Source organism: Pseudopipra pipra, chromosome 11 (assembly GCF_036250125.1).
Source record: "Pseudopipra pipra isolate bDixPip1 chromosome 11, bDixPip1.hap1, whole genome shotgun sequence".
NCBI classification, from domain to species: Eukaryota; Metazoa; Chordata; class Aves; order Passeriformes; family Pipridae; genus Pseudopipra; species Pseudopipra pipra.
This window is the reverse complement of record NC_087559.1, coordinates 12,707,672-12,729,125: the sequence shown is the minus strand read 5'-3', so window position 1 is coordinate 12,729,125 and position 21,454 is coordinate 12,707,672. Positions and strand designations below refer to the sequence as shown.

The following is a 21,454-nucleotide window of genomic DNA, read 5'->3' as shown; positions in this document are numbered from 1 at the left end:
GAGGATTTGTGTAACTTCTGTAATTTAAGCCCATAAAGGGAGAGCTTCAGACTTTTTAATTCTGGCAAAGCTTTACTCAAGACAATTAACTGTATTTTATGGCTTAATGAAACTGTTGATACCATCTCATTTTTAACATAAAAAATGTTAAATTTAAAATTTATTAGCTTGTGCTACTCAATGCAGTCATGAAATAATTTTATTCAATTGAATTAAGTTTTATTTATTGCAGGTGAACTTGAAAAGCTGAAGGCAGAGTGGCTTGCTCTGGAAGCTGAATGTGTTAAACTAAGGAAGGAAAATACTTTGCTTACATCTGAACTTCAGCGACAAGAGAAGGAGCTCTCTAGGTAAGGGCCCCGTGGGTTTGTCTAGGAGGTACCATAGTAACTGAAGAGTTTTGTTGGTGTTCTTTCCTCACAAGAGAGGTACTACATGTCTGAGGGTGTTTCAATAAATGCATTGAGATTTTATTTATATCAGAGTATTGGGCTGAACACTTCCATGTCAGTTGTTATCCCAAGTTATGTTTTTCTGTTTTACAAATGCTTTTGTCATGTTTTATCATCATAAGGTAACCCAACTTTGCTGCTTTTAATAAGGGCTTGGAAGCATGCATTGTGGAAGAATTTAGACTTAACAGTTATCCTTCCACTTACAAGATAATAAACTACATGGATTTCCCAACCTCAAATTTTCTTAGTGTTCAGGGTGGAAAATGATTCCAAACAGCTGGGTGTCTCGTGATAGCCTGTCACAGTATAAATAGTAATGGTGGGCAGAAACCATCTTCTAGATCACCTTTTCCTTAAGAGAAAAATATAAATCTTTTTTTATCACAGGTGGCATCATATCCTTTGGGAGGAGTTTTAGAGTGCAGGAGAATTTGTATTGTTCTGTATTTCTTTTGCTGTTTGAGAACATGACATTGCACAAGGCCATCTAAATCTTCTGCTTGGAAACAACTTCCCCTCTTATCCCTTCATCTGCCTTTTTTGGTGGTTTTTTTTTTCAGTTTTAGATACTGGAATATAATTCACAGACTAAATATGGGACAACAACTTTGTTTTATTGTGGATCTGAATTTTACCATCATGCTTAGATATATGTGTGGTCTCTTTTCCCTTGTGGCTTCCTCAGTGTTGTAAGATCTAATTGAAAATTGAAAATGTTTCACAGTAAACATTCAAGAAGTAATGTATTATTTTTCAGTATTCAAACCTTTCTTTTTTGGTTCATTATGCCCTCATTTCTGTTTTTTGCATACACAAGGTCAGATGAGAAATGACAGGATTTGCATAATGGAGATATGCAGGATCTCTTCCTTATTTTTTTTCTTGCACAGGCATGAATTAACACTACTTGGCTATTACACTGATGTTTAATGGCCTAATTTTGAGCTCTCTGATTATTACCCAATTGCACTAAGCAGTTGAACATACTAGCTATTAGCTTATGCAAGGGGAGTAAGCAGAAGCACATGTGCAAACAAGTGAAATGCTTTGAACAACCTTGAACAGACTTCTTATTACAAATTTGTTTCAAAATACTTTGGAGTATATAATAGCAAATACTTTGAGTAATGAAATGTAGAATAAGAAAATAAAATTAGTTATAACTTATTTAAATTATAAATTATGGTTAGTTATACACACTAAACTGTGGACATATATTTTAAAGCAAGATCGTGGCCAGCCTTTTGTGTCAGTACTGTGTACAAAGAGACAAAGATCTGTACTTCTGTTACTGCTCTAAGCTGATATTTACACATCAAAAATAATGTGTGAAGCTTTTGAGGATGAAAAGTGCTTGTTTAAGATGCATAAGGAATCAATATGATTTTGTTTTGCAGCTCTCAGAAACAGAGTTTAGCACTGACCAGCGATATAAGTGTTCTTGAAATGTCTCGAAAGGAACTTGAGAATCAGATGGGATCTTTGAGAGAAAAACATCAACGGGATGCAGCTAGTCTGAAAACTCAGCTCAGTGAAGCTGAGAGTCAAGCAAAAGATGTTCAGAAAGAGGTAACACAAAATACTGTTTCCATTTTGAGGGAATGTAATGCCCAATGACTGACTTTTCAGCTAAAAGAAAAGCAAAGGTTTTCTAGTACTAAAAAAGATTTCTAGTAATGAAATTTTTTCATAATTTTATTGCAAGCACTTAATGGTAGCTAAGAAAATATAAACTGGCAGTTAGATTTAAAAAGGAAGATTTCAGGTAAAATTACTTCTGTGTTCATTGGGACCTTCCTAAGCTTTACTTTGATGCATTACCCTAGTGAATTTACTTTTAAGGTGTTCAGATGGGTAAATTCTTGTTCAGAGTCTTCTGAACATCATGGTCTAGAGTTTTATTAGCTGTTATGAGTCAAAATTGATTCTTTTTGAGTCAGTCTGATCTTTCTAGTTATATGAGTGGAACTATACATTCTTTACAAAGATCTCCTTTCATCTTCCTGGATCATTGGCCTGCTGAAGATGACTTGCAAGTGCATAAGGGTCAGCATTTTGAGCATGTATTTCATCTGCCTGGCATCTAAGGATTGTCTGGAAGAAGGACATATTTTCCAACACTTGCTTCCTCTTAGAAGCATTTTGAGTGTTTCTCCAATCACTGCTCTTAGTTTCTTTTACAGTACTTTTCTTTGATAATTCATCCGTGTCACATTCCTTACAATTTTCAGAATTTCAAAAACCCAGTCCTGTTAGTCTGTGTTTTTGTAATCAGATGTATTTGTAAAGATACCTAATCTTCTAAATTTGTGGTAAATGCCAGTACTGAAAGTCATTGATTCTGTCCCTGTCAGGAGGACTACTAGAAAGTTTGTGATCTCTAGAAAAAATGGAGTGTGGGTTTGAAAAAGGAAAGTCTGTCCATCCTGTAGGTACATGTGTCACATTCACCCAGTACTGTTTGTAATTGACCCACACTGAGGGTTATGGCACGACAGTACAAGGCATAATAATTTTTAATGCCTGCCTTATGTTTGAGTTTGCATTGTGGGAAGAGGTTTTGATTTCCTTCATACAGAATGCTGATTTTTGCACCTGTTTGCTGGGTGTAGGGATTTCAGCTGCAGCCTAAATGTAAGACAACTATTCAAACGTGAAGGACTCCTTGTTCCCCTGTTTTTTGTTTTATCTTCCTAGTTTTTACAGTCCTTTCCAATATGATAATGAATAATTGGTATAAGACATGAATTAAGGCCTTGCATTTACTTTGTATTTCCTTGGTTTTACTAATCCTAGCCCTTCAAGTCAGGCAAAAATCTTCTTTTAGGAAAAAAAAAGGAAATCTAAACTCTACACTGCTTCTGTGAAAAAAGAGTGTACTGATGCAAGGCAAGTTATTCCAGGCAGATGACAGAAAAGGAAGCTGTGCACTGAGCAAATGTCAGCATGTGTTGGGTGTCCAGGGGTCCACAGACTGTTCTCTCTTTGTCTTTAGTATGAAAGAACACAGACTGTGCTCTCAGAGCTGAAGGCAAAGTATGAGGTGGCTGAGCAGGAGAAGCAGTCACTCACAGAAGAGCTCAAACAGTGTAAAGAGAACCTGAAGCTGCTACAAGAAAAAGGAAACAACGTAAGTCTGTACAAAATGTGTGGGGAAGTCAGATTATGGCACTGACAGTCCTGTTGATTGAAGGAATATGGAAGAGTCAAATAGAAAAGGATGGACTTTAAAAAAAAAAGGCTGTGTACTCTATTTTATATATATATGCATATATATATATATATATATGCAAAATTCCATTCTGGTCCTAACTGTGCAAATTTGCAGGTCATTACACTGTTACAGTTACACTTGAAAATTCAATTTACAGTCGTGTGACAGGTTTAGGTATTGTCCTTAGAGATATCTGCTCTCTTGAAAACATATGACTTAAATGCTAGTGAACCAGAACTAAGGAAAACTCTTTGACTTCAAAAAATGATACAGGGGTAAAAGCTTAGAAACCTGTATCCAAATGAATTAAGCAACCTTTTCCAAGATGCTTTTTGTTTTCTTAGTGTTTATTACGATGGGTGTTCCCTCCTTACTCTTGCTCATTCTTCTTAACTGGTTATTCCTGATGGGCTCATGCTTTAAGCAGTACAGTAGAACTGTCCTTTCTATTCACTAATGAAAATACTGTTTTCTATTGCAATTAATTTGAGAGGTTGTGTCATTAGAACTGAGTTTACAGCTAGAGACAACTGGGTTTTTTTATGCTGGGATTCTGAAATCCTCCAAACGTTAGGGGTGTGGCAGACACTCTATAAGGGGGGTTATCTTTAGGTACCCTGGGAGGGCTGGTTTCTTGTCTTCCTTTGCTGCCTCTGTGGTCACCATAACTCCTATAGTGGACAGTACAAAACAGGAGAATAATGAATGCTCTGTAATAGCCTTTTAGAAAACTGGTTTTCTCACTACAAAGAAATTTTACAGTACCCTATCCTCTAAAATCAGCTGACTCCTAGATGCCCAAAAGTTTGTATGAATACCTTTGCCATAATCAATTCCTCAATATAAACCTCTAACATCGCAGAGCTGTCAAAGATGTAAAGAATTCAAAGCCCTTCTCACTTCTTTCAGCCATATTTTCAGAAATGTGATTTTATAATGTTATAATTCTCTTGGAACCTGATTCTTGCTCAGAACTCTTCTGCAGTGCTCGGATAATACTGAGTTACTTAAGTAGGCAGAAGTCAAAAACAGCCAGCAAAAAACCCCACCCCATTTTAGTAGAAGAGAACACACTGAATGTGAGATTTTCTGCTCTGTTAAAAACATTAACCTCAGAATTAAAATGATCAGTGGAAAAGGGTGATAGTAGAGGGAAGACATACTGTGAAGGGAGTTGTTGCACCTGATGACATTGGAAATGCTTGTAAGGTAAAGGAAATTTTAGGAAGAATTAAAGGTAAGTAAATGAAATCAGGAATCACAGCAGTTGCCAAAATCTGCTTCCAGAGGAGAAATTAGTTATGACAGTTGAAACCTGGAGGTCAGGGTATGATGAAGAGCATCCAGCCATATAAGGGCTTGCAGGACAAACTCGCTGTTGAGCAAACATTGCTCCCCGTCAGTAATGTAAAACATGTCCATCTTGGGGATTATTTCAAACATTGTGGATACTGGGCTGAGTTCCAAGGTCAAATTTTTGAAGTACCATTGTCCCCTTTTGCTGGAATCATTATCTGCTACTTCATTTCCAAGGAACAGAAAGTGGATTCCCACTGTGGGATTTGTTCCTTTTTGCAGCCCATCTGTGTCTGAGTTTGCATATCTTCATATTCTAATACAAGATGCACATTTTTTTAAAGCACCTAGTTAAGTGCTCCTTGACAATAAGAAGAATTGTTATATATTGATAAGTTTTTGAGGGGAAAAATTTAATCATTTGGAGACAATTCCATTGGATGCAGTGGATATTTATCACCGGTTTCATTTGCCAAGATGCCGCAGCCACAAATGTGTTTAATTTACCAAAAAAATAAATCCATAGACTTGTTCAGTGAACTAACAAATGTTAGAAAAGACAAAGCTTCTGTACTCCATTTGGGATATCATTTAAATTTAAAGTTTTTATACTTCAGTTTTACTTTTAAGAAACTTGCAGTGTTGTGTTCTTGACACGCTTAGCAGTGTGGTGTACTACTTATGCTTGCATGCTTATGGTCACTGGTTATTTCCTGATGCGCTTCATACAACGGATTTAATGATGTTAATGGTTTGAGAACATCAGCTGCTCTGGTTGATTTAAACTTCTGGCACTTTTGTGAACACTGCTGTGATTATTTCTGCCAACATGCTTTCTGTGGGAAGGTGGCACTGTGATTTGTGGCACCAGTGACACAAAAATAATCCTGCATGAAAATTACTTCAATAGTTACACATAATTTTTCTGTTAAATATTTGCCTTGATTGAAAAAAAAAGTGATTGAATGGCAGAGACTAGAATGCCTTCTAATATTCCTGTATTTTGAACCATATTGGAGGTTCTATGATTAAGTGACTTCTGCAAATTCATAACAGGATGAGATTTGAGTTATGAATCACAATGTTTTAGAAAATTCAATCATGAACTTATTATTTGTTTATTTATTTGACTGAACAAAAACCAAGGTAGCTTCAGCACAAAAAAAAGTTTTAAAAATATTTGGCATGGTTTGAACTTACCCCTGTATGTCTTTGTGTGTGCACAAATACGTAGGCTAGGATACAGAAAAAGCAGATGTCTTCCAAGGACAGCTTAAAAAAAGTTTAGGTCCATTTTTGCTTTTAATTTATCGTATCATGGATAGAGGCTGTCCATCCAGACCGTGCAGTAGTTTACAGCTAATTGAACATAGCTGAGAAAACGTGTGGCTGGTTCTAAGGAGGCCATAAGCTGAAGGAACCCTGCAGGCTGGTCAGCTGGAGTTTGGCCCAGCTGCAGCATTTGATCCATTTTCAGAATTGCATTTGGTCACAAGGCTGCTGACCTGGCAGAGATGCTGAGCTTTGTGGTATCTCTGATGGAAATGTGCTTCTCTGCTTTATAGTAACTGAGTGTTGATTGTACAGTCATGTTACAATCTCACGGAAATGTCTGAACGACTGGGTTTGCCTGTGGACATAGTTAATTGACTCACTAATGGAGGAAAAAGATTGTTTTTCCTGGAGGCTGGTGATGGAAAATGGGAAAGGCTAACTAGCAAGGAATGAAGAAATACCTGAAAAATTCAAAATCTGGTGTGAGTCTATCTACCTCAAGAAATCCAGTTGGGATTTCCTCTCACTTAGAAAAACTAAAACCAACTATAAATAAGATACAGGCAAATCAGTTTAAGATTTGTATTGTTTTCAAGTACTAAATTCCAAGTTGTGACAAGAGGTTTCTTGGAACATTTTCTGCTTACTTCCCTTTATTTTTAAACATCCCTGTTCATTTGAGTAGAATGGTGTACTAACTTTGTATACCAGATTAGATAATGCTGTAATGTGTTAGATGTCTTTAATACATTTCAATTAAAACAAAACTTACTGACTTATTCCCCCCCCCCTCTAAATCATCTTTACCTGATTGATTTTATAGCACAAAGTGATTTTTAATATCCCTTCCCTTCTTTAGCCTTCCATATTACAACCCGTCCCAGCCGTATTCATCGGCCTAATCCTGGCTTTCCTGTATTGGTGTTACGGCCCATTGTGGTAGCGAAAGGTACAAGCACTACTGTTCAGTCAATGTATGTTTGTCCCTCTCACCTGTTTGTGCCATTTCTGTATGAAATTCTGCATGGTTCAAATGCTCACAGGTATTTCTTTACCTGAAGCAAACCCTTCATTTAATATGCCATTCTGTTGATACCGATGAGCTGAGCGATCAACTAATCATTTAACATCTATGTGATTTCTTTAATTCTAACAATTAATTTCATCCTAACTGGTTCTGAATGTGCCTCTTCTAACTCGGTCTCAGTTTGTCTTTAGCAAATGGGCTGCCTTTTGCACAATGCTGTGATGCTAGGGCTTGTAAGAAAACTTAATTGCTTGATTAACTATGGAAAATGAAGAGTTTGCCTCTAATAATAAAAGTCAACAAGCTTTGGTTCCTATCTATGGACTAAGAAATTCCACTCTGGCTCTAAACACTTTAATTTCTCTCACTATTGCTGATGGAAAGATGGAAAAAAAGATGAGAAATAGGTGGTTGGTTTGTATTCTGAACTCTCAGCTTGCATTTTCTCTAATGTCTCTCAGTGTGTCCTCCTCTTGAAATGCCATTGTTGTCATGCAATGTTGTGACAGTCCGTTTAAAAATGATGTTGTTAGGATCTGCTCCAAACTAACGTCACAGATCTGGATTTGAACATGCCAAAGTTAAAGATGCAGTACTGAATAAACCTGTGTCTAGTGATGACTTGGCACAAACCATGTTTCAAACACCTCAAGCCCTCGCATGTTTAAGAGCAGATTTCTGAGGTGCCTACACTAAGGAACCTGGGAATTCGGAGCTGCCAAACGTTCTCCTGCTGATCCTCAGTCCTGAAGAGCTGTGGAGTTCCCTGTGCTAGAGAACACGGTTTGCTGTGATGCTCCAAGTCAGGACTAGCCTGCAGCAGGGCTCGTGGGTAACATTGTAGTGATGCCTATCGACAGGTACTCGAGACTTTCAGGAACCACGAGGTAAACTGATCAGTATGAACTAGAACAGATATGATATTGATTTCTTTTTTCTCTCCACACAGAGACAATGGCCTTGGATGCCTGTGATGGCAGCTTTGGTTGCTGTAACAGCCGTGGTGCTGTACCCAGGCCTAACCAGAGCTTCTCCATGAGAACTGTTGTTGAATCCATACACCGTCCTCCCTTTAGAAGCTGGCAACATTCATATACTGAGGGAAAACAGATTAATTCTCTTCCTTTTTACCTCTTAATACAGCACAGCTCTGCGTGAGAACAGCAGTAGGGTCATTTGCTTTAAACTGTATAAAATGTATCTGTCTATAAAGAGGGAATAAAATTGTGATTCATCATACTGTGAGCAATATTTTTGCTTACAACTTCATGCAAGTTTTAAATTAGTATGTTGGGGTTCTGAATACTATAATGGTGGCCTAAAGTAGGCTTCTTGGTACCAAATTATTTATAATGGCTAGGGTTGTGGACACTGACTTTAGAATCTGATTGCCAGAAATAAGAGGAAAATACATTTCTGATTTGGACATCCAAGCCAAGTAACTTTGCAGATACTTGGGAAACAGATGCAGTGTGCTCAGTGCCTTTCAGTATGATCTTTTTTTTTTTTTAACTAGTATATCATTTCCTTGCTGTTAGTCACTGAGCTGTTGGGAACAAGACTTTAAGAAAACTTCTCTTACCACGCCTTTCGAAGGAAGCATATTTTTCTTTGATAAGGATTGCTTTATTAATGGGTTTGGGGAATAAACACAATTCATGTCCAGCCTTAAAGAGATAGAGATACTGATGGTGAAGACCAGCCTAAAGTATTTAGTGTGCGCGAGTGCGAGTGTAGCATGTGTGTGTTCTTGAGTGAACTGAGGTGTTTCTGGGAGCAAGTACTTGGTCATTTGATGGACATAGTGCAGTGATTCAACTTACGTTAACTTTAGTTTGAATGTAATTTATTAAATTTCATATATTTAAAGAGATACGTTCTTTAAAAGTATGAATACCTTCTCACATATCACATGTATCAGTTTATTTTTTCAGTCGTTTGATACTCTCTGACTTGAGCTGGAGAAGCTCTTTAGATAAGCTTTTGTTGACGTAACTTTATTAAGAGAACTGCTACAGTATGTCTGTGATTAGCTGAAAACATCTAAGATACATAAAATACTACGAAATTGGAATCATATGCCTGCTGAAGTATTGTCAGGTGAAGATGATTTTAATTTGGTAGTAAAATTTTGTGCATCCTCATCACATGGCTGTAAGTATGATGCAGTGGTCCCCATTACAAAGTTGATTTTCCTTATCTAAGTACTATAACTATTGCTATTTGCTGACTTTTGGTGGGAATCACTGTAGTTAGTGCTGAATTAAATGTAGACTGTAGTTGTCTTGTTCAGCTCAACAGTTCTGTCAAAAAAGTTTATTAAAGACTTAAATAATATGCTAAAGAATGGTAAAGTAAAAGGAAACTTCAAAATAGGGAGGTAATCTCAGCAATTCAATTGGCTTTAAAGGATGTTATGGCAATCGACAGATAGTTTAAATAATTAAATAGAAATTTAGCATATAATTTACTTTGTGAGGTTTTAAGGGTCATTGTCCTTTAATTAAAGGTTCTATCTTAAGTTACATGGGATTTGCTAATGGGAGGATTATTAGTTGGAAAAAATTAGTCCACAGGTGACTTGTAGAAAATAAATATTGTCATTTAGTTCATTCATTTCATCCTTTTCAGTTGCAGGAAGCCACCCAACCACAGAACACTCGTATGCCAGTGGTACTTAGTACCTCTTGTATATAGGTTATTGCAAATATTGTTCTGAAATGCTTAACTTCAGAATTACATTTTTTAAAGTAAATAATTGTTTTAAATCTATTTTGTAAAGATATAAAAATACAATAGAATTTCTGGAGTACAGATTAAACTATTTGCACTAACACACGTGATGTGCATGATTTAATAAAATAACTTTACTCTCCCTATGCATGTTTGAGTTGAATGTCATTTGAAAACAAGAGATTCATGCTAAGTTTCTTTTGCACTAGATACTGCCACAGTTATAGGCACAATGTGTGCAGCATGTCCAGTAGAAGCAAAAGACTTTTTTTTTTTACTTTGTATTTCACATTTGCACTGGTTTTAAGTTTTTGTCTGGCTGATCCCTCTCCTGTTTGTGATTATCAGAAAGAAATGGGGTAGGAGAGAGCCGTGGAAGGCTTAGGAGCATATTTCCATGGGGGAGGAAAAAGGTGTTCAGAGCTGAAGGGTGGCTGTGCCTGTGGCAGGGTGGTGAGATGGGAGGAGCAGTGGCTGCAGGTCCTGGGCAATAGAGGAAAAAAGCCCTGCTGGGGGAAGGGACCTGATGCTGCCTCCTCACTCATTCAGCATCTCAAACTCTGTTTGTCCCTCTTTCAGCTACTGTTTCTTTTTCAGTGGATTCTCTTCTCTCCACCCTGCATGTAGACATGGTGTGAGGAGGTGGAGTGGAGCCTGGTGGAGCAGGGGTCCCTCCTGCCTGGCAGCAGGGAAGGTGCCAAGTTCCCTGGGAACAGCTGGGAGGGACCTGAACTGCAGCAATGCTGCCTGGGACACAAGTTTGTTCATGTATTGAAGACTAATGTTGAGTTTTCAGAAATCTTTAGAGCATCAGAGAGCTGCAGCTTGAGACCCAGCGTGGTTGTATTAAGGCAGAAATATTTCTAATCTCATTCTGTGCATGTGTGCATATTTATATACACATAGTACACATTGCATGGGGGTTTATGCTTACAAGTATACCTGTGGTTCCCTAATACAGTGCCTTTCCCAGGAGTTCTTGACAATTGCATGTTCAGAATGATGAGGAATGAGCTAAAATGCACAGTTCACTCTTACGTTGTGAAAATCCCTGGAGGAGGGTTGGGTAACTGGGAAGCTGCTCTTCTTCAGTGCTTTGATACTAAAACAGCAAGTGGAGTTATTTTGCAAGCACTCCTTGCACAATTCTTTCTGGTTTTTCGTTGCTTTTTTTAAATGGTAGATATGTGTGTTCTTTCACATTCAAATTTAGGTTCTTTCTTCTGTGAGGCTTGATTAGCTAAGCCCTGGAGTTACTGTAACGAGCAGCTTTTCACAGGTGTAAGATGCTCTACTTGTAAAACAAGTGCTCTGAGCTTGCACTGAAGTTTGAGGTTTTAAAAAGGTTCCTCATACTAGAAAAGTTAGAGAGTTGTTTTATCAGTTGCTAGTTCAATTTGGAAGATTTACTGTAATAGAATATCTGAACACTTCTTCAGGTTTGTCCTGGTGTCCTGACTGAGGCACCTTTTTTAAATTCTAAAAGAATTTTACCTACACAGGGACTACAATAGCAGGCCTTTTATTTAAAAATATATAGTATGTAAAAAAAAAAATATAGTGTGGTTTTTCCTGTTCCTTGTAGCTGAATTAAACGCATTCTTCCAGAGTCTTAGCCTCATCCTTCTTGCAGAATCTCTGGATTTTTTGGTGCTAAATGGAGAATTGGGAGCCTGCACAGTATATTGCCAAGTGTTCTCATAAAACAGCGAGACTTAGTATCAAATGACTGATGGTTGAAGCAAAGGTAATCACCTGTGCATGTATTTTTGGAGTATATTCCTAAGTTATTTTTCTGAAGTATATTACCTGTTCCAGAATTTCAGTGTGCTTTACATAAGATTTTGAATGTCTCCTGCCTTAATCCATAGGGTTCTACCACTTGCAAGAATAATTTCTTCAGCTTGAATCTTCTCCATGACAAAACCACTGCCGAATTCATTCCACCAGCAGCATCTGAGTGCTTTAAAACACCAGGTCACCACAACGGCTTTTAGGAAGCCACTGTCTTTTGCACTGGCTCTGCAACTGGGGCTGGCTGGGTTTCACCTCCCCTCAGGCTGTTCATCCACCATTAGTGTTTCATTAGCAACTGTCTCAAGACTTTGAGTCTCCATTTTTAATAGCAATGGATCATATAAAAGAATTACAAGCCATATTCTTTCCTTCTCTCTTGCGTATGCCTCTGTTTGAAGGGGGATTGCTTCCAGCAAACAGCTGCATCGAGTTCCCCAGATCCAGCTGATTTCCTTATCCCAATCCCTCTTTGCACATGCTTATGGACACAGAATTCTTCTTTCTCCTCTGATGGGGAATTGGGCTGCAGTATGGGGATTTTTGGCCTTCCTGGGATTTTAGTTTGTATCTATTTACTGAAAGTGAGCAGAGGTTTGCCCACAGAGCCAAGTTCTTCTGCTTGGAAGAGAGGGTTGCACCCACTACTGTTTTAAAAACTGGTTGCTACCAGTATCTGACTAAAGGCTCCCAGCAGGAGGAGGTGAATCAGCCATTGAAACCCAGGTGTTGGTGTTAAGGGCCATTAGAGGCTCAAGTTCCCATTTGGAAAGGTAAGGGAACTCATCACTTTTCTGGATGTTGCAATCATAAAACTTCACTGCTTTCAACATCAGCAGCAGAGTGTCAAGAAGTTAAGCATATGTTAGAAAAAAAGAATTCTTGCTTTAAGGACTTAAGAAAAAGGATCACTCTCCTCTGTAGGTAAGTTATGTGAGCAGCTACTGTCCCCTCAAAAAACCCCTAAAACAAAACCCAACCTTGTGTTTGGGTTCATCTTGCTTTGTATCCCCAAAATTGGACTTCAGTATATCTCTGAGGATATTCTTTGGAGGATATTCTGCTGCAAATGTCATCCTGATCTAGGGATTTGACATGCCATGATCATACCTTCCAATCTTACTTTATATGAATGGATTGAATTTCTTAATTTTTATTTCTTCGTCCCTCTAGTTTTTGTTGTCAGCTTTTTAAACAATATGTAATTTTCTGAATGTTCTGTTTTTGAAGACTAGATACCAGAACAGAAATGTCCTTACAGTAATTACCTTACTGACATCATATAAATAGACAATAAGCTTTATATCCTGTTCTGGTATTCCCTGTTGAGTGTCTACCAGAGCTTATTTTGGGGTTCACAGACTTCTAGCATCTGGATTTTCATCTTGTGAATCAAATCAGTGTATTTCTTGCAATATTGTTTGGTAAAAATCACTGTAGGCAGCATTCCAAGGCAGCAGCGTGTTCCCATGACTGTTCAGCACTTGAGAGGGTTTTTTTTCCCTTCAGGTTTTTACAGGGATGATTACTGAAGCTCTTTTAGACTATTGATCATACACTGTTGAACAGTAGTGAGCCAAAACCAGGTCCCTGAAGCACAGTAGGGAAAACATTCATAGAATAATTCCTTCACTTAGTTTTTGCAATCTGTCAACTGTTCTGTAATCTGCATTATTAGTTACAGTGATGGTAGTGTAGTGACCACTTTTATTGGAATGTCATGATTTACAGAAGCCTTGCTTTAACAACACCAATAAACTCATTTCTTTTAGTAAACTTAGAAAAGTGGAATTTTATTTTTGAAATGCTTCGACAGGCCCGAATTATTCTACATTCTTGAATTTTGTGCTGACTGCTTCCCATGGGTTGCTCTGATTTGCTTAGATCTTAGGGTGGAGCAAAGCCAGCCCTTTTCCCAAGATCGGATATTTTGCTCTCTCCCCTCAGCCCCATTGTGTTGTTTGCCCGTTAGTGCCACTTCCCTCTGCAAGGCATCGCAAATCCGAAATCGTTCCCTGAATTTGTCGGTGTGCCTGGCCTGGCTCAGCCTCATTCCCAGTGCTGGCTGTTGGCAGTGACGCTCCGAGGGATGTGCATGTGTGGACGTGGCTGTTCTGGGGTTGCGCTTGCATGCGGCAGAACGGATCGTGAGCGCCGGCGTTTGGCAGCCGTGGGAGTGGGGATGGGATCGAGATTCTGGGTGAAATAATTCTCAGCTGTCGGAGGGAGGTGTTGGTAGGGAGGTGGAATTCTTGTACTGTGTCAGGTGACACATTGAAAATGCAAATGTGCTTCCAAGCATGTCATCTCTTCATCATGTCCGATGAACAAATCCAAAGCCTGGGTTAAACTAAAAGTAACTTTTTATTACCTGATCCTATTAGTTCAGTAACTTCAGACTAAAGGTTGAAGAGGTCAATTCATTCTGTTCTGTTGGAATAAACTTAACCAAAACTTGCCCATATTTGTTTCAGTACCCTCTGTTGGGAAATGATGGTTTGGTTTTTTTTTTTGGAAACACCACACACACACTATGAGTGGTAAGGTACTGCCTTCAGTATGAAATGGATTTACTATTTTAATCTTTTCATGCTAGATCATTTATGAAGTTTATATTCTATTTATATTTCTTGTAAGGAGTTCTTGCTCTGGAAAATAATTTTATTGAGTATGTCATCAGTTTTGATGTGACAAAACTACTTCTTGTCTTGAATAATACAGTGGCTCTTACTTTAAAAATGTTCCAAATATGCAATATGTCTTTTTGGGATGAATAAATGGTAAAAAATATGAGAATAAATTTACAACACAACAGAAAGCTGATGTGTATTGTACATAGTCTTTCATTCAGCCTAACTCCAAATTTCAGCACTCCACAACTTCTGAACCTGCTACACTCTGCTTTATTGCGGTAGAAGACAAGTTACTAATTAATGAACTGATTAAAACTTATTTTAAAATTGGAATCTATTTATCTGCTTTTTTTGTACGAATGGGATTTGCAGCCCCATGACCTTCCCTGCTCTGTGTGACGTGGTAAAGCCGGGCTGCGACAGGTGTGGGTGTGAACCCAGGAAGAGGAGGGCTGGATCAGGGGGCAGGAGTTCAGCCTTGGTTTGTGCAAGAGTTAAGTGGGGTTTAGTGACCAGACACCCTCAGAGTATCATTCAGGGATCATCCTTTAAGAAAACCAACAATCCTACGGTCTTTTATCTGTACTGTAAACCAGATGGAATTCTGGGGCTCTGTGTCAGTGCTGACTCAGAAGGACATTCACTGAGTCACTTACATAGTTTTCAGCGAGTTTGAGGAAGGGAAGCCTCCTCCCTGTTTGCTCTGTGGTTTGGATCCACCTCAGGGTGCAGTTTAAGTGCACATGGTTGCACTCCAGACTGTGGTAAGTCCTGCTGTAAGACCCCACGTAACTTGTCTCTGCGATTTCTCTGTTTAAAAGTTTAAGTCGGAGTTAACATGAAAACATTCTCCCAGATGCAGCAGATGTTTGGGAGTTTTGAAGGGGGGGGAAACAGCCTAAAAAAAATGTTAAATACGTGTGCTGCTCTTCACGGGGTGCTGTTGGTAACACCTTACATGTCAGTAACTTTGCCTTGACTTCTGGTCTTCCAAATAGCAGTGCAGAGTGCTCTTCCTTAGACACTGAGTGAGTTTATATCTGAGTAGCCTAAAGGTGAAGAAGGGTGATAAGGTTTGTGCCTTTGTAAAGGTTCAGTATGAGGATTACAGGCTCATTAGGTGTGATACTCGAGGTGGTGTTTTTGTTGTATGTGTAGCAGCCACAGCTGAGTGGCAGCTTTTCTGTTGCAGAACCTGGCTGTAATCCAGCTGTAGCTGGGCATTGTGAGACACATTTATTGCACTTTTTTTTCCACTTCGTAATTATTGCAATGGCACGTCACTGAAGATGTAGCCTGCAGCAACTTCAGTCATTTTTGATTGCACTTACACCCTCGGGCTAGCCAGGTGTTGGTGCGTCTGTGCTACATGTTGCAGCAATAGTATGCCCTTCCCCTGCAGACTTCTCTGAACTGTAATTCTTCCTTAGTTTTCAGTCCTTTGAGATTTAAAGGACTCTCACCATTTTTTTAATCAGTAAATTTAAGGTTGCTGCCATGGTGCACCTGCAGGGTAGTACCATGTTTATATATTCCCTAATTGTGTCCCAGCCAATAATAAATTATTAACAGTCTCTCTTATTATTACTTCACATGAAGGCTGCTTTTGCAGCGAGTGAGGGTGTTCCTTAGCACATCCACACCCCTGTTCAGGAGGAGACTTAGTAGATAAACAGCAAAAAAATCTTTAATGTGTTACATGGTGTTTCTCATTTCAAATCTAGAGAGAGTGGTAAAAAATTATTTGCCCCAAGCTAATGTTTCTCCTGGTAATTAAAAAACAAATACTGGAATAATGCCATCAGAATGAGCACTTCTGGGATGTTTCTTTGGTGAGAACTGAATTGCTTTATCAGATGTGTAGGATGTTGCATCTGCTTGGAATGTGGGTCTGCAGGATGTCCCTGCTACTGAATGTCTGTCCTTAGATGGGCAGGGAAATGTATCAGGGAAGCCTTTGATGTAAAGTTTATCAAGATGGAAGATGAGACCTCTGCACTGGCAGAGATCATTCTCAGCTCAGGTACCTCAGTTCTGCTCCTGTGCACGTGGACTCATGTAACAGTGGTGTGTTCATTCGGTTCATTTAATGTGAATTGTTTCCAGTTCCCATAAAATACATTTCACTGGAGATTATTAAAACATGGTAAGTTTTTTTTATTCTAAAATAAAGAACAGTAATTGGGTATTCGGTAATATCCTGCAGTTGTGTGGGTTAACATTTTAATTTCTTGGACTGTAAGTAGGGCCTCGCTGAGATTCTGCTGGCTCAGATACTTCATCAGGAAACTGCTGTATTATTCTTTAGATTTTGAGCACGTAATGGAGTCCTTTGGTCCTTCTGGTTGTGAAGATAGTCTGAAAATACAGAGTTGTAACTGTGTGATACGAAGATTGCTTCCTGCAGCCTCTGAAGAGCAAGCTGGGGAAGCAGTCTGTTAATAGGTGTCTGTGATCCAGGTGTGAGCAGACATCTCCAATTGAGGAGAAAGAGGATGATGACTCAGGGCAGAGTCACATCCTGTTAATGCTGGTTAGGGACACCACCAGCTCACTCTTCCTGCTTCTGATGAATGGGAGCTGAAAAGCCATAAAAAAAAAAAATCCTTGAAATGTGAGAAAGGGAAAGCCAGTCCTTCAGAAGTCTGTGGCTGTCCAAATGTAGGTGTAGCTTACCTGCTCAAAAGCAGCTCAAGCTCAGCACTGCAGGTGCTGGAGTCAAGTGGACCTCTTTCCTCTGCTGGTGGCTGTTGCTGCCCCGTGGTTGAGAGGCCGCTGGCTGCAGACCCAGGCACACACATGCAATGGCCTTGCTTCCCTCCAGCTGACACTCCTGTGGTTTTCTCTGCAGTCATAGGCCGAGATATTTGCTGTGATAAGGATCCTGGTGCGTTTGGAGAAGTGGGTTGTAGGGTTGATTTGTGGTTATACCTGCTCCAGTGTCCGGAGTGGGAGAGCTGAGCCCGGTAGTTGGCAGTACCCACGAGGGGGGGCTGTGAACACCCATCAGTGAAAAGCAGCCTCTGGCTCCTGCATCTCAGTGTACTGTGGCCTGCCTTCTTTGCTTTCAGCTGGAGTCCAGCATTTATGCTAATGGGTGGGGTTAGATTGGATATTGGGAAGAAATTCTTCACTGTGAAGGTACTGGCACAGGTTGCCCAGGGAAGCTGTGGCTGCCCCATCCCTGGAAGTGTTCGAGGCCAGCCTGGATGGGGGCTCTGAGCAACCTGGTCTAATGGAAGTGTCCCTGCCCGTGGCAGGAGGGTTGAAATGAGATGATCTTTAAGGTCCCATCCAACCCAAACTGTTCAATGATTCTGTGATCAAGTGTATTTATGCAACTTCTGTTTTACCAGCACACACTCAGTGAGTGAAGCTGTGTTCCTGTGGCTTCTGGAGTCAGGTGAACACTATAGCAGAAACAAGCGAGTGGAGCAGAGCTTTGCATGAAACTCCACTTATCTCTACATTCTGTTATAGCAGGATGAAGCTTTGTGCTTCTGAATACAGTTTTAATGGCATAGAGGTTCAGATAAAGCTATTTCAAGCTTTTAAAGTCCAGTGTGTTAGAAGGATAAAGTTGGAGTTGAGATGTGGCATGTGCTGTGTGCACAGATCTCTGCTGAGGCATCTTAGTTTGCTAAAGAGTGTTCAAAAACCTTCCCCAAATGTACTAGCTGCCTCCCAATAACTTTTAAATTGGCATTTAAGCCAGAAAGGGTTTTTTCTTTTGTTTCTATGCTGCATTGCTTAATGCATGCAAAAGTTACTCTTTTAAGCAAGGAGCTTTTACTAACAGCTTGAGATGTCAAATCACAGATTTCAAATACATATCAAAATATATTTTGTGATGCAAAATACTTCCCCTACAGCCTTCAGGAGGGAGTCCTTGCTGGTAGTTGCTGCTTCTGTTTTTCCTCAAATATGTTTTTGCTGAAGTAAATTACTTGTCATCTTCAGTACCTAAAAGCCCTTGTAGCTGCACTGGCTCTGAGTGTGTTGCTCCAGCAGCCCCGTGCTGCATGTTTGTTTGGTTTGGTTTCATGGACAATGAGCTGGTGGCCTGGGAAGCATGACCTGGCCTGTGTCACTGTGAGGGGTGGCAGGAGCCTGCAGGAGGAAGTTCCAGGTGTCTTGAGAGGAAGGAAATGAGGGGAAAACAGCATGTTTTGGGGAAAGTTCCCACACAATGCAAAGGAGAAGAACAGGGTGGGGGGGCATCAGAAAGGGAAGGGCAAAGTAGGTTTGGGAAGGATGGGGGCGTTCCTGGGTTTTACCTCAGAGGAGAAAAGTACTTTTCCTGCCTTGAGGGATCATCCCCATCCTCTGTTCCTGTCTGCTGCCTGCCTCCCTGAGCCAGCGTGGTGGTGGAGAGTCCCCAGCTCCTGAGCTGCCCTGCCTGACCTGGAGTGCAGCGAGATGGAAGGTGCTGTTTAATGTTTAACACACTGTGCAAGGGAAGGGCCTCAGAGACAGTATCTGCCTTCCTTCCCTATGCCTGAACCTCATGGGAAGCCTGCTCCATTCTTATCCCCTTCCTGGCATTGACCTGTGGGTCTGCTGTGACCAGAGGCTTCCTCTCACCTTTGTGGGGCCAGCATTTTCCACTGCCACATGAGAGCCAGGTCCATGGACTTCCCTATCCCTGAGTGCAGAAGATTTCTCCTGCTTTTCACAAAGGGGAGGTGACTTGGAGCTGTGCTTGCAGCCTTGGGCAGGTGAACAGTAAAGTAGCTGCCAGTCATGCCCAGAGGGTTTTAACTGGAGACACCCTTCTAGTCACTGAGGTCTCCAGGAAGCAAAGTCTTTGGTCTTGGCAGTCATGGCTGCAGGAAACATTGTGGGACGAGGTTTGGTGGACATCACCTTGCAGAATGCAGCTGCACGTGCTGCTGTGAAGGCACAGTGCCCCTGCAGGGTGGGCACAGCCGTGCTGGCAGCAGCCCTGCTGGTCCCGGGGCCAGGACTTGTTGTAGGGCACAGTGGAGGGTGGAGCTGTCCCTGACTGCACCAGGAGAAGGTAAGATCTGGGGACCTTGTCTGCTGTAGCAGGAATGACATTGGTGCCAGCACGTCCTCCGGGGTCTGAGTATTGCCTTGGCTAAACTGTGTCTTACGAGTGAGATGCCTTTGGTGCATCTGTCGCCTCATTCATTGCCTCATCCGTGGAGATTGGCTTAGGCCATCCCTGTGGCTACGAGAGACAAAGATCCTTTTAAAACTTAAAAGAATCTTTGTTCTAGTTTTGTTTTGTCTAATTCTCACTTGTATATAATAATGTACATAATATATATGGAAAAAATTATCTTCACTTAAATGTTTTGTTCTCTAAACACATGCCAGTGGAAAATGCCTCATCAATACTTCCTACAGTCCCGCAGATCCAGACAATGCAGTTCACAGTACTGTTTTAATCTACATTTACTGTTAAATAAATTGTTAATTTTACCAGAAGCAGATGTCAACTTTCTAGACTCAAAGCAAAAAAACCCACGAACCAACAAAGCCCCCCCAAAACAAAAGGGAAAAAACCTTTGGACTCAGTGTGTGGCCTAAAAGCAGCCATCCCTACTCCTGTGCTGCTAATTGGGCCCTGCCTGTCACCCTCCTTAGCCCTTGGGGTTTCAGACACTGATGAGAATGAACCCTGCCCGTTACAGAGCATTGCAGTACTTGTTACACGGTGTCTCTCTGTGGGAAGAAACATTCAGTTCACACCCTTTGAGTCCAAACTACAAGGTAAAAATAATCCCTTTCTATTCTCTCCTAAACAGAACTGCTCCTGGAAAGCAGAAACAAACTCTAGTAATTGCTCTCTGTCCCTGGAGTCCTTAACAGAGCATCTGCAGACATGACAGGAACAAGACCTGCTCCGGGATCCCTGCAGTTTTCCGCCATGGCAGAGCTCAGTTCATGCGTTACTGTTTCGGTGCTGTGTGTGTGCTCAGTGCTGTGGCTTTACAAAGAAGATGACTTTATTTTCCTGCTGCAAGGAGGTTGAAATCTTAACATCCTGAACATATGGAAGGAGAGTTTTCTCTGACTGTCCAAAATCTCATAAAATGTAAGCTGGGGGGAGAGGGGAGGCCACATGCATGCTCGGTGTTCAAGAAAAAGCTATTTGTGCTCAGTGTAATGGCAGTATTTTTCAGTTGCAGCTCTCCTGTGCAGGAGTTTAATCTCCCTAATATGGACAGAGTGAGAACAATGAGAGCTGTATCACTTTTAATTTAGCAAGTCTTCCGAGAACAAAAGAAATCTGTGTCAAGTATGTGTTTTGGGTCAGTTTTGCACCTTTTTTTTGTCTGTGTTTCTATTTATACCCTGGCCAGTTCTTACACTCCCCAGCCTAGTAAGAAAGTTAATGTGGTTACTCAACTTTTAGAGGAAAGGGACTGGTTTCCCAGATTTGAGCTGAGCACCATTGCCTTTATTTATATAAACAGTGACATCATCTTTTATGGCAGAACGGGAACCTTAAACAGTTATGGGAGAGCAAATTTTAGGAAGTGTCCCTATGAGACATTTGTGTTTCATCTTCAAGTGTATATTTAAGAGAGACGCTATATCCTGAGGCACGTCAGCTCTGTGATCTTTACTCCATTTCAAACTGTAATTTATTAGCAAAAATTATTCACTTTTTTTTTTTCTTTTTCTTTTGAACTGTGTGAAAATTGGTGCTTGCAGCCTGCTGGGGAATGCGAGGAGCAGCACAGGCAGCTCTTTTGTCCTCTTCCAGCTTCCTCCAGAAATCTGCTTTTGCACTCCTCCAAAAGCCTTTTGTAAATGATGCCTGACCCGTGTGGTGACGGTAACGGTTTCTGGGACTCAGTGTTAGTCACCCAGAGTGGGGATGTTCAGGGCACTGATGAACTGCCAGTAAAGCGCTCGGCTTCCTACCAGAGGAGTTTGCTGATGTCTGTTAGAAAGTATCCCCCCAGTCAGGTTCAGTCTCTTCTCCATCACACAGCATGGAGGGATTGTGCAGCCTTTCTGGCCAGAGCTGAGAAAGCAAAATGCTGCACTG

The 21,454-nt window shown here is 40.5% G+C and overlaps 1 protein-coding gene across 45 annotated transcripts in view; it reads left to right on the top strand.

Moving 5' to 3' along the window:
* The window catches only part of SLMAP (sarcolemma associated protein), a 91,457-nt gene extending 70,456 nt beyond the window's left edge, over positions 1-21,001 (top strand). For 26 of the 45 annotated variants that reach the window (XM_064667595.1, XM_064667573.1, XM_064667600.1 and 23 more), the window contains 4 exons: positions 233-350; positions 1,853-2,024; positions 3,451-3,585; positions 8,217-10,146. In XM_064667595.1, coding sequence (XP_064523665.1) covers positions 233-350; positions 1,853-2,024; positions 3,451-3,585; positions 8,217-8,306 — 515 coding nt within the window. In that variant the 3' untranslated portion in view covers positions 8,307-10,146. Of the gene's footprint in view, positions 1-232; positions 351-1,852; positions 2,025-3,450; positions 3,586-7,099; positions 7,190-8,216; positions 10,147-20,201 lie in introns of those variants that run through there. The other 19 variants (XM_064667608.1, XM_064667599.1, XM_064667598.1 and 16 more) reach the window with 3 other exon arrangements.
* The last annotated feature ends 453 nt before the right edge of the window (positions 21,002-21,454 follow it).